The sequence below is a fragment of the Phoenix dactylifera genome, chromosome 7, assembly GCF_051530095.1.
Source record: "Phoenix dactylifera cultivar Ajwa chromosome 7, Ajwa_hap1_PhDact_Kaust_v1.1, whole genome shotgun sequence".
Lineage (NCBI taxonomy): Eukaryota > Viridiplantae > Streptophyta > Magnoliopsida > Arecales > Arecaceae > Phoenix > Phoenix dactylifera.
In genome coordinates, this window is record NC_143196.1 from 30,787,892 (window position 1) to 30,804,259 (window position 16,368).

Here is a 16,368-nt window from a genome sequence, read left to right on the forward strand (position 1 = left end):
TGTGTCTTATTTTATTTTAATAACTAATTTTAATATCGGAATTTTTTTTTCTCCACAATGTCCTAAGCATCGAAATATCTGGTATTGTTAGATATCCAAAGTAATCTTTTTTGAAGTAACCATCTTGCGCATTACCTAATTACTAGAGAATTTTCATTCTCTGGAATTTTTTCCACGGGGCTCAAACAGGGCCGTAAACTTAAGAACTCTCTGGCTTTCAGGAAATGAAATGACTGATGCAATGACATTCTCTGCATTCCTATTTTTTTAAAACACTAAAATATTCAACAAGAAAGTCAAGATCCTGGTAGAATTTTGCAAATTTGAATTTAATATGGCTGCCCTTTCTTCTGAGATATTCAAAAGCCTGTTCTCTTTAGATATTGGTTCCGAAGACAACATCGCCTTTGCCAGCTCAATTATGACAAGTGAATGAAACTAAATGCTGCCAAGGAATCAGCTATAAGGAGGAAGAGGCATTGGCAAGATCAAGGCCTAAAGAATTCTTGGTATCAATAAGCTGTCATGTTGATTTGGACTTCACAACTATGCAACAGTCATCTCGGCGGGCGGGCTTATCTGGGTCCGTGCGACAAGCAAGTCATAATCCTGCAAGTTCCATCAATGATAAATTTCAATGACGTTTTATCTCAAAATGTATAAAAAGAAAACTACAGTTCGTGGAATAGAGGAGCCTTAAGTAATATGTCAAATTAAAAGGTGTTTATGGTATGTATCCATCACCATCTAATACAAATGGTAATTTATATTTCTAAAATACTGTAAATGGAAATTTGGAAGCCCCCAATCATTTAAGCCCATAACGTAGTATGAAAATCATTGTAATCTCGATTTTTTTTGCTCACAAGATTGAGTATATATGTCTCATGCTTCAGAAATAAACCCTTATAATTGCTCAAATATCAGAAGTTTATACTTACATCCTGCAATGCATTTGGTCATTCAACCCATCAAACTAATTCTAAACTAGCATATCACACGCCGCAGGATTACATCCCAGCATAACAGAGGCCACAGTATTACATCCCAGCATGTACTAGATAGGTGCCATCTGAGTTTCTTTGGGTAGCATAATAATTGTCACTTTGTTGCTTCTTAGATCTGACTGACAACATTATGGCAACCATATAGCAGAACTTCCAAAAATTATACAGCAAACATAATGGAATTTTAAACATCCTTCATGCTAAGAATATCGAAAATGCATTTAGACAATCGGCCCATCCATCGAATGCAAGGTGAACAAGAGACCACCTAAAGCAAGGTTGCAACTGATAAGAAACATGATTCATATTTGAAATTATACTGACAACATACCTGTACAATAGCCTGTGCACAAAGCTTGCCAGATAAAACAGCACCCTCCATTGAAGCCAAGTATTTCTGCTTTGTGTAATCACCAGCCAGATAGAACCCTTCAATTGGGGACCTTTGTAGAGGGCGACATGGTTCACAATTGGGCACGGTCTTGTAAACAGATCTGGAACAAACACAGCACAAGATGCCATAACAAAGGGGAGACTTAGCGAAGCATAAGGATTCATAATGTCTAAGTATAATGTATGAGACCTCTTGAGTCGATTTAAATACTAAGTCTAAACATGCAACTGTGGTTTCAATTGCCCATGTTAATCTTGCATTCAAATGAAACCTTCTTCTTATCCAAGCTGATTGGATACCACCAAACAGATTAAGTTGCACATGCTTCTTTAGAACTAGCCTCCATGTGAGCTTTGTTTTGTTATTCGACCATGTACATTTTCTCATTATATTTACGGAGTATCATCTGATTTCTATGCTCTCAATCTGTTTACTCTTTATTTGGCATTATGTGCTAACAAACAGTCTCACCACTTATTCTCTATTTCCGTTGCCCTTACAAATTGATTTTGTCTGAGAATAATATAATAACAAATCATAACTGTACATGAAAGGATGAAACTTCTAGCAAAGCCATAATAATGCCATAGAATTTTAAACACACCTTGGTGTCTTTACAACATGATACTTGAGAATTTTGGCTTTACTTTGATCTGCAGCAATTTCATCAGGGAATAGCTTAGCTAGTTCTTTCATAGTAGCATCAATGATTTCGTTGTCACTGCGTGAGATCCATTCCTCTGCAGGAGCAAAAACTAACTCCAGCATAGAACGATTAGGATCATAATATTCCTGCATGGAGAATAAGATATGTATGACCAAGAATGGCTTTAAGAAAGATACAAGAAAGAAAAATTTCTAACAGCATTATAAGATAAAATGTGAATAAACAAACACAAGAAGGTTTACTCAGCAGCATATTTCTAATAAAATAAAATAGCAGTTACATAATGTATTCAGAATATGTATAGGATATAAAGATCAGTACTATGTACCTATAGATTGCAGGCACAGGCATGGATACTTTGGGAAGAGTTTACGAGGGTGGAAGTTCGTGTTGCTAACAAGGTGTAAAGCTAGGGAAATAACTTGTTTGTCTATGAGAAGAGATATTAATCCTAAGTCATAAGTAAGAGGAGACATTTGCCATCCCATATATCTAGAAAAATATAGAAGTTTGACTTCCAGAATGTGGAATTCAGGTCATATGACTAGGAAAGTTTGGTTCTGAAAGATTCTTCAATAAGGGTATGAAGAGCTTCTAAGGATAGGTACTAATTAAAAACATAAGCATGCACAAGACCAACTCCAGGGTAGAGAGTCTAAATGTGGAATAATTATGATATGGAAGTTTTGCCCAGAAATGCATATACTTGAGGGAAAATAAAAAAAGAAGGGGGGTGGGGAGTGGGGGTGGGTGGGTGGGAGGAGGAAGCTGCCTCCCTGAAAACCTGAAATGAAAGTCTGGCAGCTCCTACAAAAAAGGGATCCTTTTGTATTGGACTCATAAAGAATCACAACAACGATCTCGTACTATCCAGTTTCAAATGGACTTACATAAAGTCTTATAGGAAAATGAGTTTAAAATGATTATCAAGTGATTTAAACTATTGAAAGAGGATGTAAACAGTGTGATGACTTGCTTAAGACATGAATAAAATTAATAAGGCACAGCCAAACCCAAAACTATGACAGTCAAGCTAATAACTTTTTTTTTAAAAAAAAAATATCTACCTTGCATGTTACGGACATGTCTGCATATACACTCAAAAGAGGGCTCCTGGAAGGCAAAAAATGTAGAAGCCAATATTAGCAAGCAATACATACATATCAAGCAATCTTCTAGTCTCATCAACTTAAGTTCTTAAATTATCCACGAAAACTTAACTTCTTGAGGGGGAAGAAAAACATCAAACTTTCTGTGTACTCTAAGGATTGAACTATTTGAACTTGCAAGCTCATTAGCCCTAATTGATATTTCAAGATCTAAGAGCTGATTTCATTAAACATAATGCTGCTCAAAATTTTCAATTAACTAAATATTCCTAAACTGCATTATGTGAAAGTAACAAGAAATACTTGAATGAAGATAGTGAACCTCTAAATTTTAAAGTTCTTTTCTCTTATTAACCCTCTATCTCATCAGTTCTACATGGTTATCTTCTATGAAAATACTCTTGAAAAAATTTAGAGAAGTTGCTCTCATGTCTCTTTAAAATGTGATATAATCTTTATACGTTAATCTCAAATATGAGAATCCTACTATTTTGCAGGAGAAATACATTTATATCACCCTGTAGAGACATAGAAAATATTCTGTGCACATTTTTATTTTTTGCCATACTAAGATTATTTAAGAGAATATCATGACTAAGATGTGTCAATGGTTAATGTATATTGAATGAAAAGAAAAGAAGGTAAAACGTGAGTAAATATGATGTAGGACGCATATATCTTGCTATAACTTCCTATAGATGATTTATCTGATTGGAGGGAAAAAAGAGAGAAAGGGAAATCATGGAGAGAGAACATTATATCTGGAGCAGTTAACAGGCTTCTGAAATCAGAGTCTAAAAGAACTTAAAAACAAGTGCTTTTAATGAGCAATCTTGATGGAATAATGTGAGCAGGACCTGCTGAAAAGAAGATGATCATAATTGTTCTTCAGTTTCCTGTCAAACCTGGAAAAAGGGGGAAAATAATTATAACATAAGAATCTTATCAGATAGCATTCTATTTAATCATCAAGTCAAGAAAACATAAAGACAACAAGGAAATTGAGTGGCTCAACTACTTATGAAGATGTAAAAATATCCAACAAGAAAATTGAAGCCTAAGTTCAGGAGAATTCGACCAACCATATATGAACATTAATCACCGGAACTCCCACTAATTTGTCCAGCTTCTTAAAGTATGAAATTTCCCTCCACTCTTGAGGCAAAAGAAGCTTCAAGATATCAACTGATGCAACAGAGTAAAAAGTCATGGTGGGCACAAGCAAAAATACAATTCATTCATTAGGGATCACTGCAAGATAAGTTTATACCAGGAGTGGCAATAACATAAACATCGCCACTGATAATATTTCCATTGGTGAGCACAAAGTGTTTCACGGTTCCGTCACAGTTCAGTTCAACTTTTTGTATACGTGAATTTAGTTGGACTTCACCACCCAATGACTGAATGTGATCAACAATTGGCATGCATAGCCTCTCAGGAGGGTTACCATCTAAGAAGGCCATTTTGGAACCATGCTTTTCCTGTTAATGTATAACATATACTTTTTAGTTCAGCCATCATTGTATTTGAAATTTTTCATGAATGTCTCAAGCTGTAACAGATAATAATTTTAACATGTTAATTTGAACATTTTGCATTGCATATCAACATATACACAGAAACACAATTCAGAAGCATGGAAAATGAATGTAAAAATAATTATGAACCCATGGTACAAATAACAACTAAATTCTTGGCTATAGTATTAGTTTAACTTTAAATCTAAAATTACCGTATGGTAGTCCAAGGATAATAGAACAGGCTGTACCTGAAGAAATCGATTTAAAGCAATAAGGATGCATTGCATGGAAAGCTCATCTGGGTTTATGAAGTTGAGTGCCTTAGACATGGCAACGAAAACTTCATCACTGACTCGACGAGGCACACCCTACGATAATCAAAAGAGTTTGTTAAATATCAATCTGTATACATAGGAAAAAAACTACTTCATAAATTTAACCAGTTTGTTAAAATTATATCCCAGCAAGCATAGTTTCATGGAAACAACCTATACTAAAAGTCATTTGATGTAGGACAACAAGGGGTTAAAACAGTTTAAAGCTAATTCCTGCACAAATCTGATTTAACATCATGTAAAAATCAATCTGCAGTGCCAACAATCTAGTGAAGAAGAAGAATGGCAACGAAAACAAGAGAGAATAGTCGAAAGTAGGAACGAAATAAAGTAATAAGAAGAGGAGGAGGAGGAGGAGAAGAAGAAAGAAAGAGAGAGGAGAATAGGAATAGAAAGAGAGAAAGATAACAAAAAGCTAAGCCTGATCTAAAGAATCCTTTCATTCATTCAAAAACAAATCACGCCCAATGCTTTTCCTTCAACCCCTATCCTTTTGTACTTAATATGACCTGCTTTCCAAGAAAACTAGAACACTTGATAGGCAAAATTCAGAATAGCACATAACCTCAAAGAGAAAGATACCTAAAACAACCAAAAATCAAACCCTAATAATTTCATAACTTGTCCAGCCCAACATACACCTGATATAAGACTCTTCTACATCAATTTTCACTTAAATATATCTTGAAAACCAATTCTAAAAATTACCTACTTCAAAATTCCGAAAAATACAAAAAATTGAATTAGACTTCTTTTATTCGCTTCTGCTACGCGGATCTCGACCTTGAGATCTTCATGATGTCACTCAGAAGCTTGATCCACCGTTGACTCTCCAAGATTTCATGATGAAGGTGCATATAAAATTATCTGCAATCACAGCATTGATTGATTGATCTGATGTCCATCGCTTGACAATCAACAAGTTTTGAATCGTACATTGATGGCGATCTTTATTGAATCCAACAAATTAGTCAAGAATAAATATTCAAATTGTTAGATCTCCATCGTTGCCTTTAGTGTTTTGACCTGATCTCGCCATGAGTGTTCTTCATACAAATCTTCATTGTTGTAATTTTCTACCTTCAAAATATCCGATAGTTCATCACTTGCAGCATCCTTAATCAACAGATCTTCAATTGCAGAATCTTTGTATGATGGAACTTTCATCATATCCTCTTCATATTGAGAAGCTTTGATTATAAGCTCTTCATGAAGTGTTTTTTAAGTTTTTTCGTTCTCCTTACTCTGATCCATAGTTCATCCTTAGGGCTTTTCAACATCTAAAGCTGCAGCAATTTTTTGCAGTGTAGTATTCATTGACATCACATAATTATTGATATATGTCAAACTATGATCCTCTTGTCAAAAGATCTTCTCATATTTGGCATGCTCAAGAAGATCATCGATTCTGAAACTCCACTCCCCATTTGATGACATGATGAACGGGGAAAGAGATGAGGAGAATAGAAAGGGAACAAGTAAAAGACTAGAAGAATAGAGCATTATCCTTTAGCTCTGATACCAAATTGATGTAAGACAATGAGGGGTTAAAACGATTTAAAGCTAATTCCAGCATAGATCTGATTTAATATCCTACAGAACATTAATCTGCAGTGCCAACAATCTAGTCTTGAAGAAGAATAGCAGCAGAAATAAGAGAGAATGGTAGAAAGTAGGGAACAAATAAAGTGAAGTAATAAGAGAAAAAGAAGAAAGAGAATAAGGATAGAAAGAGAGAAAGATAAGAAAGGCCAAACAGACAGAAAACCTCTAATTCATTCAAAACAAATCACGTACAATCCTTTTTCATCAACCCTAATACACCCTTTTATAGACTTTTATAGACTTCACATGATTTGCTTTCCAAGCAAATTAGGGCTCTTGATAGTCAAGTTACTAATCCCCAAAATGTTTTATAAAATACAAAAATTCGGAATAGCATAAAACCCTATAAAGAAAGACACCTGAAATCATGGAATGCCGTACTGGCCGGTACGTACCGGTCCGGTCCTAGACCGGTACCGGAACGACAAAAAAACGGGTATTTCCCAGTTTTTTATCCGAACCGGCCGGTACAGGCCCGTACCGGCCTCGTACCGGTGCGGTTCGCACCGGTACGATTTTTTTTTTTTAAAGAACCACAGCGCCGCGCGCTTTGTTTTTTGAAACCACCGCGTACCGGCCGGTACGGTACCGGTACAGTCCGGTACGTACCGGACTGGACCGATACCGTACCGGTCCGGCCGGCCACCGGTACGCCGACCGATAACGGTACGGCGGACCTTGCCTGAAATAATCAAAAATTAAATCTTAATAATTACATGACTTGTCCAACCCAACACATACCTCCTACAAGACTCTTTTACACCAATTTCTCTTAAAAGAGGACTTTACACCAATTCTGAAAATTAACTAAATAAAAGTTCCAAAAAATATAAAAAATTGAACTACACCTTTTTATTGGCCATCACCATGCTCTGTATCCTCAGATGGAAAAAGGGAAGAAACAAAATCTAAATAGGACATCTTCATTGTGGTTAAAGAAAAAAGCAGCTCATGAAAGTGCAAGTTTGTTAGCCCCGGTGTTACATAGACTATGGCATCCATCCAGAGAAGAAAAAAGACATGTCAATTCATTTCCATGAGGCAAAAATGTGACAACACATCAAAGCTGGAAATGTCACAATGTGAAATTTTATAAATTATTAACATTGAGATATAAAGAATGCGGATAAAGGAGTAAATCTTTTCTTCCTTATGAACAATAGATATTAACTCTTTAATTCTACTCCTGTTGTATGATTTATATGGATAATTTGCCAGATCCTCATTGCTTTTTGGCAAATCAAATTCCTCAAAGGCTGAAATCCAACTCCTTTTTTCATGTCTATGCAAGATTAGTTTGTCCTGATAGGTTTAGTTATCTATGTAACAAAAAGAAGATATTTATAGTGTCAAGTGCAGAAAAGAGAAAAGCTACTAGTTTCTAATAACAATAATATACCAATATGACAGATTATAAGTTGGTGACGAGTGTCATTTCCAGGAATGACCCACATTCAAAAAGCACTGAGATGTTTGCAAGTCATACAAAAACAAAGAATATCTCACACGTTACAGGTTCACTAATATGATTCAAATATGTAAGGCATGACCAAGCATGGATCAAAAACATTCTATATCATAGCATGTACTGACATATTATAATATGCGTTGGTAAAAACTTGTATAGTTATTATTTACTCAAACAAAACTATTTTCTAAAATGAATAGTTTTCTTTTCTCCATCCGTTTCCTCAGTTGTGTTGTTTTCAATGTTGTTTTTCAAAAAAAAAAACTGCTACTGAAGTGTTATGTGCATGTTTTTGAGGATGTTTATCAAATATCAACAAAGGCACACTGAAAGATTTGCAGTCTGTGATGTCCTAATAAATTGACATGTATTTTATGGGTTTGGAATCACCGTAAGGCTATCTAAAATAGTCTGGAGAAGAGCAAAAAAGGTTTTGTGGGGTAAGCTGGGAGCATCCATTAACATGGTTTCATATCTTTCCAATAAATACCTGTATACATGGTATGGAACAACACACATGTAATGTCAAGCACTAACTGGATAAATGCACAATATGTGATTCTGAAGACGTGGTCTTCTTTAGTTTCTTGAACTTTGATTTCAGACATTTAGGTGTCATCCTTCTGACTTCCCTGAACAATATCATGATTTCAAAATCCAGAAATTAACACAAATTTTATAACTACCATACCTGCCTCTTCATCCACTCTGTTACAGTTAAACCATCCTGGGCCTCCACATAAGCTTGCCCCCCAACCATGGCTGGCAAAAGTCCAATAGCAAATTGCACTTTCTCTGGCCATGTCAGCATCTCATTGTTCTTTAAGATGGCCCATATTCCTGACATTTAAAATCATAAATCGTGAACTAACATTTATCAGATGGAGCATATGCATAATCTTCACCTTTGTTTCGCAAGAATATCATATAAAGACTTTTTGTAGGACACAGATTTCTCGTGTATATCTTTTCAAAACTAAGAAAAATCAAAATCAATCAAATAAATATTAATAAACAGAAGAAAATTAATGTGACTATCCAATTTCATGGCTCACACAAATTCCATATTGTTTGTAAACAAATAAATGTGTGCATATTTATTTTGGCATTGCCAAACCTTTAATATCACGAACTGAAAAGAGTTCACAAAATCCATCATGCCCTAAAATGACACTAAGGCAGTAAAATTTAGCTAGTCAAAGAACTACAAGGATTGAGACTTAAAGAAATAACATGGATTTTTTTTTTTGAGAATATGAAGGCTGGCCACCACTCAAGTTTGCAACTGAGACGTCTCACTTAGACAGAGAGGTGCAACCAGCTGAGCTACCAGCTGTTGGCAAGAGAAGTATCATGATATAATTTAGCCTTAAATAATCGGTAATGTGTATCCATCACCAATACATGGTTCTCGCGCTTCTTGGATGCATATGGGTAATTAATTCGTCTTGAGGCATCTATGTGCCTAGAGCAAAAGGAGAGTTCATAATTTGTATAGAAATAAAGCGGCAACTCACAATGAGCACGGTCCACTATAGAACAAACATAAAAAAAGGAAAAGATGAAAAGGAGGGAGAAGGACCCAGCAAGCATCAAGCTCCCATTCTTGGTAGTCGTCACAGTAGCAGCAAGGTCTATTTGTGGCCACCAATAATCAAAACAATGATGAATAATAATAAAGCATCACTGTTGTTGCTATTGTTGCTATTATAATTACTTAGGTCTATTTCTGGCTCAGCTCGGACCATTTATGATGAATTATGGTCTGTAGAAGAACAACTATGATAAGATTTTATCCACACAAAAATGTTCATCAGGTCATCAAAAATTAGGCAGAAATAATTTCTATTTTATGAGAAACACGGATGCTTTCCTCCTTTTTCTGCTATTTCTATCATTAGGCCCAACAGGCCTCACTATCCATATTCAATCATTTGGTGCTGAGACTAAAAAGAAGAAGATCAAGCTTATGCCAAGAATTCACACGGATCTAAGTGTATCCCACAGTCAGCCCGGCTCAGGGGTGAGGAAGGCAGTCCATTTTCACCTTAAGGAACTTTCACGCAAATATGTACAATGTGATCGTAGAATCTTCAAGGTTACATAGTTTGTGAAAGTAGTTCAATTTGTACTCATAGAAGAAATGAATGCCTGGTGCATTTTTCTTCAAATTGTCATAGAAAATGGTTGACCAGGGCACAACATAAGCAAGATGCGTGAAGCAAATCTAATATCCGATTTGATCATCAGATGGATTATTCTTTGCAATTAGTAGATTAAGGTTTATTTCTTTATGATGTAATATCTATCTTCTTCAAGTTAATAATTTAGCTAATTGCATCCAGATTCTAATATAAGTTTGATGACAAGCTCCAGTGAAGTGGTTGGTGCAAAAAAAAAAAAAGCAATTTAAGGGTATCCAAAAGCCTGCTGCCTTTTCAGAGGCATGTTTTAATAGATACTTGCCAATAAAACAAATGCAACCACTATTTTGGGAAAAAATAGTAATTTCAAGAAATGAATGCTACCACTACTTTGAAAGCTAAATAGATAATTATTAACTTTTTGGTTTTGCATCATTCGGCCTTTCAGTTCCCAAAACCTATACATAGAGCTTAGGCATGAGATTAGCCAAGGATTTCTTTATCTCTCTCTCTTTTTAGGAGAGAAAAAGGAGAACTCAACCAGAGATCTAAGTCATACTATGGAAGTTTTATTTCAGTTGAGTGTTAGAAAAAGCTTAGCATTTGTTTGATTACACCAAAGGTTCAGGCTAGTTATGTTCCACATTGGTTTACAAACATCAGTGAGAGGCCATATCCAAGAAAACAAGTTGAATAATTAGTCCCTTTGCTTGGATCCCAAATTATAAAGCGCATTCCAGGTTACCCATTCCTCTTGTTTCTCCACTTCACCCTCTCTACTTCCCTTATTTTTGGATCACCACTTTGCAACCAACATCATTAATGGACAGCATTTACTTTATCATCAAGATGCAACATATGCATGCTTGCTTTAGCAAACTTAGAATTTTTCCGGTGGATGACAAAACAATAAATAAACATCTAATGCTCATATAAAAACATTGAGTAGTAACTATGAGTTTATTGTATACCATTTAAGGGTGCAGGAAGAAACTCTGGAAAATCAAATCGGCTAAACTCTCCTGGCTTGTTTGGCATTGCAAAAATCATGGAATGCTCCTTCCACTGCAAACGATCATTGATACCAAGCTCCCCGAACAAGTTCTGAATGTTGGGATATGCTCCAACTACATGCCGTAAGAAAAAAGAAGTCGAATATGAATTCATCTTCTATTCCAGAAGTACAAAAAATGAAAGAAGATAGCTAACACTGATTCAGAATAAGTCAACTGCCAAGATTTGAGAACCATCGAGATCCAAACAATCGATCTATATCTGGGAGTTCCCTATAAAGCTAGAAAAGGTAATATAAAGTGCTGATCAAGGTCGTACATCTGGGTACTGAGTCCAATACCAGTACCTTAATGGTATGGTACAACATGATGTGCTATGAAACTGTAACAACACATGGTACAGGTGCTAAGCCAGCACAATTACCATGTACTAGCACAACACCATATCGAGCCCCTATACCATTACCAGCTTGCTACCAAGATGGTATGGTACTACGGTACACCCAACACTGACTAGCATGGTTTGGTATGTAGAGTCTTAATTAATGACTACCGGTAATATATTGAATGCATCATTTGTTGCCTACATTTGCACCCTTTTTTTTACATGCAGTTATCGTCATATGCAAAGCAACCACCTTCTCCACATGGCTTATGAGTTATGACCGTAACCGATAGTATTGAATAATTATTTTATTGTAAGCAAGCTTTTCTCAACCAGGCTACTAGCAATGACCATTCATAATACCTATTTTGCATGATCATATTCTTGTGACAATCAGAGACCATTAATTTTTAATCATAAAAAAAGCAAAAAAATGGTCTATGTTATATTAAAATGCAGTGGCACATTCCAACCTTGCACATCCAATAGAGGCTTTCAATAAGAGTTGCATCCAGAACATTTCTTTCATTAACTCAAACTGTAAATTCTTGAAGGAATTAACTCACAGAATATATGGAGGCCTGTCTCATACCAGTCTCCATTTTCATCCTTCCAAGCTGCAATCTGCCAAAAATAAATTATTTCTCAACAACATTCTTGTTGATATATTACTCAAGGAAAATGAAATTGTTGACGCATATACTCTTGTGAAGCAATAAAAATTCACTTGATTGGTGAATGCGTTGAAACATTTGTATTTCCTCATAATACAATCTGGAATTAGGCCATTACTAGAGGATCAACATATTGAATACGTATCCTCATTTAAATATTTCAAGAGGGACATATATATTTCTCCTGTACATTATATCAGAATGATGAGAAAAGCAATATTAATTTATAAGAAAGAACAAAATAAAAAAGTACGAATAATAAGAGCTAAACCTGTTGTTTTTCTAGTGGTATACAATATGATAACCATCAAAACTTTATCCTATATATTCAAGGTCAGCTTTATGAATCCTCATCTGCCGACCATCATTCTCCCAGCTTACATTAGTTAAAACTGCGAATTCCTACAAATCCTTCCACAGTTTCACACAACTTTCGTCTATGTTACCTTAGGTCCTTAAATCCTCTTTCCTAAACTTCCAAGACAAATCTGGGCCCCTCTCCTCAAATAAGTCAACTAATATCTTCTTGCATATGGCCATGGCTTTTCAGCCAATATTCACCAGTATACAGCCAACTGGATAAACTCCTGCATCCTATAATGCTATTCATACTCACCCAATCCTAACTTTGGCCAGAAATTCATGTTAGCATTCTCACTTTGCAGCACACGTCTAGTTTTAGAAGAGAATTGCTTCTTTCAAAAACAAGTGAAATTCTCTCTTTCACAACGTGTACTCCTGATATAAATTTCAATGCATGGAAACATTAGTTTATTATAGAATGTTATTGCTCATAATATGGTCTTGGTGGCACAGATATTGGTTTTAAGCTCCATGAATGTCCTAATTAAATGGGTCTGTAGTCTATATATATCTATTAATAGACATGGGTAAGATAACATACATAAATACATACATACACACACATATGTATGTATGTATTCATGTGTGTATGTATGTATAGATGCATAAGCATGTATTTGCATAATAAAGAACTAATGGGTATTTAAGTTTAAAACAGTTTTGTTATAGCATTGAAAACAAAGTGATAGAGAGGGGCCCTGGCATAATGGTAAAGTTGTTTCATTATCACCTAGGTCTCATGGGTTCAAAACATAGAAACAACTTCTCTATACATAAGGGTACAACTACGTATATTTTACCCTCGCCAGATCTTGCAGTGGCAAAAGCCTTGTACACTAGGATGCCCTTTTTTATTGAAAACAAAGTGATAATCAATGGAATCGAGGATTTCTAAATGGGAAAGCGTAAGGATCAATGTAACTACCAGATCAACACGAAAAAAATACCGCATGCTTTTTTTTCTTTTCTTTGAGGGAAAGGACTAAGGCATAAGCCACACATTATTCATGCTTAAGAGCTAGAAATAAAGAAACAACAGTAGTCTTAGTGGAAACTCCCTCTGAATACTAAGTCAAATAGTAGTTAGGTACGTATTTAACTATCCTAAATATGTATATAAACTTGGCCATAAGTCTCATAGCATTGGCTGGGACAAGAGGACCAAGCATACCTGTTAAGCACCATTACATGGACACAAGCGTCCACCAAATTGTGCATGTACTCCTACAGATATCTGAAAATATTCCATTCATAATAATTTGATATTAAATTTTTAATTGTCCAAGAAAATTGGCAGAGCTTATGTGGTCATTTTTACGCTTGATTGGCTTTAGCATCACAGAAAGACATGCAATGGACAAAATCCCCTGGTACAAGGAAATCCAATCATATATTTCTAATAACAATACAGAGAAAATGGTATATGTTATGAAACTAAAAGAGGGAGCAAAATTAAGACAGGATCTTCAAAGTTCAATTGAAGTAGAATATATACCTTTCCACCCAGAGTATCTCTTGCCTCCAACAGTATAGGTTTATGACCTGCATCTGCAAGATATTTTGCAGTAGATAGACCAGCCAAACCTACCACAAGGCGATAACTCAAATTAGTATATCTCTAGAGATAAGGGACGCAAAATAGTTGCAGTGATGCAAAAATCACAGTGGAGCCTGTTGGCTTCATGAAATGGCAAACATCTGTTAAAAATTCATAGCTGATAATGCGTTCATCCTCATACAGAAAATTCTAAATGTGTGAAATTAATTCAAGTACCTTACCTGCACCAGCAATTACAACTTCGAGTCCTTTACTTGGCCGTTCACAATTACGAAAGAATGAAGATAACTGAGCAGCTTCCAAAAAATTGACAGTATTCTCAAGTGCAGGCCTTGGATAGTCCATGCAGACAACCTGCGGCAGAAATAATCAAATAGTCCTTCCCAATCACACATTCAGGGGAAACTAACATTGTGTGGGAACATTTAAAAAGGAAAACCTGACGAGGGCTGACTTTATGGCTTGATCTTGTTCCTTTGAATAATGAAACTCGAGATTTCAAGTGGCAGCCCATAAACTCGCTATTTCCAAAAGCTTGCAGAATTCTGCATCCAGAATCTATACCAAGAGAGTATCTTCGAATATTTGGATCCCAGAAGTATCGTCTCTGAACTGTTCCACTCAAACTCAAAGTGGAGATGGATCCAACAGTATTCATGTCGATCAATGTATACCTGGCAGTTCTGGCAGTTCTACCCTAGTGTCATCATACAAGTTTCCCCTGATTCATACGACCACTTTAGAACAGAAGTAAGGAAGAATAGGGCAAATTCCCAGGATAAGTTGAATCCTTTAGTTGATATTTGTGGCTTTACCAAGATAGAGCTTAGTTGAGTCACGGAAAGAGATGATTGCATCTGATTTCCCATAAACCAAACGTCAAGAGAAGCATTCAGCCGTATTATCAAAAAAGAAAAAAGAAAAAAGGCATTCAGCACCATCCTAACTCACTTTTGAATCATTAAAATGAACAGAAAGGGTATGGAGGGACATCTATGCAGCATCAAATAAGCTTCCAAGAATCTAGATTGCAAAACCCAGCTTCACATAACAAGAAACTAGAAAGAAAGAACAGAAAAAGAACAATCTTGAATTCGAAAAGAACATTTTCATCGATAAACAGTTAGAAAAAAAAAACAAAAAAGCTTTTAAAGCCATGCTTACCCCACGTTACAGCCACAACGGAGAGGAGAATTGGTGACAAAAAGAGAGAAGTAGAAAAGAGATGGGAATTAGAAATTAGAACTCGGAAGAAGAAGGAATGGATTGAAGAGTATTAAATCCTTTTTCTGGTGGGAGAGAAAAAGGGTGAGGTCGGAGCGGTGCGTTTTGGCGGCTTCCACCCACTTCCGTTGTGGGGGTGGCGTGGGAATATACTCTCCCTCCATTCCCACTCTTTCGGCCGGCTACATATTGAGCTGCTGATTGACAGATGGCGCTATAGGTGATGAGGTTCATGGATTGGACGGTTGAGATCACACTTACCGGGGTGAAGGATTTTACGGCGCAGCGGGCGACGGATCCGGGTCCCACCTAATCACATATACAGGTCCCTTTGTTTTTATTTCGGGCTCTAGGCCGGACTTAGCTCGTGCCCGGCCAAAACCCAATTGGGCCAGCCCAAATTATCTATTCGGGCCAAATACCAAGCTGGCCTGTATCTAAAAAAAATACCGCCATCCAAAATAAATTAGTTATAATTAAATATTCAACTGCCAAATTAAAGCTAATACAAAATAAATAAAGCAGCCAACTAATCAAACGTACTCTGAGCGTGCTAGCCTACTAGCCCAGCAAACCTATTGGAGATTTGGAGTATTGAATATGTCCATTTTAGAATAAGCTTAAATGATTGAACCGGGCTGGGTCCGTGTCTAACTTCAGGCTCGGGCTCGAGCCGGCCAAATAAAATAGGCTTTATAATTAAATCCAAATCCAGCTCAAAATTTTTCGAGCCTATCCCGTAGCCCGGCCTTTGGGTTGGCCCTGTCTACAAGCATGGTTGAAGACTTCTGGAATCTGGTTAATTCTGGGTCCACGTCTTGGCCCTGTCTACAAGCATAGTTGAAGACTTCTGGAATCTGGTTAATTCTGGGTCCACGTCTTGCTTGCTTGAGCACTGT

General features: G+C 36.2%; 1 protein-coding gene across 18 annotated transcripts; it reads right to left on the bottom strand.

Moving 5' to 3' along the window:
• Positions 1-234: 234 nt before the first annotated feature.
• PDS3 (phytoene desaturase 3) lies at positions 235-15,668 on the bottom strand. 18 transcript variants are annotated; one of them, XM_039127206.3, is made up of 17 exons: positions 15,410-15,631; positions 15,197-15,303; positions 15,061-15,102; positions 14,685-14,966; positions 14,467-14,599; positions 14,183-14,271; positions 12,217-12,274; positions 11,224-11,379; positions 8,800-8,948; positions 4,949-5,068; positions 4,448-4,661; positions 4,260-4,362; positions 4,035-4,082; positions 3,136-3,181; positions 2,006-2,193; positions 1,339-1,501; positions 235-609 (listed from the first exon to the last, which is right to left on the bottom strand). In XM_039127206.3, the coding sequence occupies exons 4-17, from the start codon at positions 14,901-14,903 to the stop codon at positions 547-549; spliced, it is 1,749 nt and encodes a 582-aa protein (XP_038983134.3). In that variant the 5' UTR covers positions 14,904-14,966; positions 15,061-15,102; positions 15,197-15,303; positions 15,410-15,631; the 3' UTR covers positions 235-546. The 18 variants fall into 18 exon arrangements, with proteins under 18 accessions (XP_038983134.3, XP_088557765.2, XP_038983132.3 ...); XM_088701639.2 differs by having other exon boundaries at positions 15,197-15,268; positions 15,410-15,607; XM_088701633.2 differs by lacking the exon at positions 235-609 and adding an exon at positions 1,187-1,275.
• Positions 15,669-16,368: the final 700 nt, after the last annotated feature.

Bases quoted from the DNA above. Each gene is read 5' to 3' on its own strand.
- PDS3 (XM_088701628.2), bottom strand. From the start codon at position 14,903: ATGAATACTGTTGGATCCATCTCCACTTTGAGTTTGAGTGGAACAGTT. The intron at 11,380-12,216 runs GTGAGTTAATTC...TACGGCATGTAG, and splicing joins GACAGGCCTCCATATATTCT to TTGGAGCATATCCCAACATT. The intron at 1,276-1,338 runs GTATGTTGTCAG...ACCTTGCTTTAG, and splicing joins GTGCACAGGCTATTGTACAG to GTGGTCTCTTGTTCACCTTG.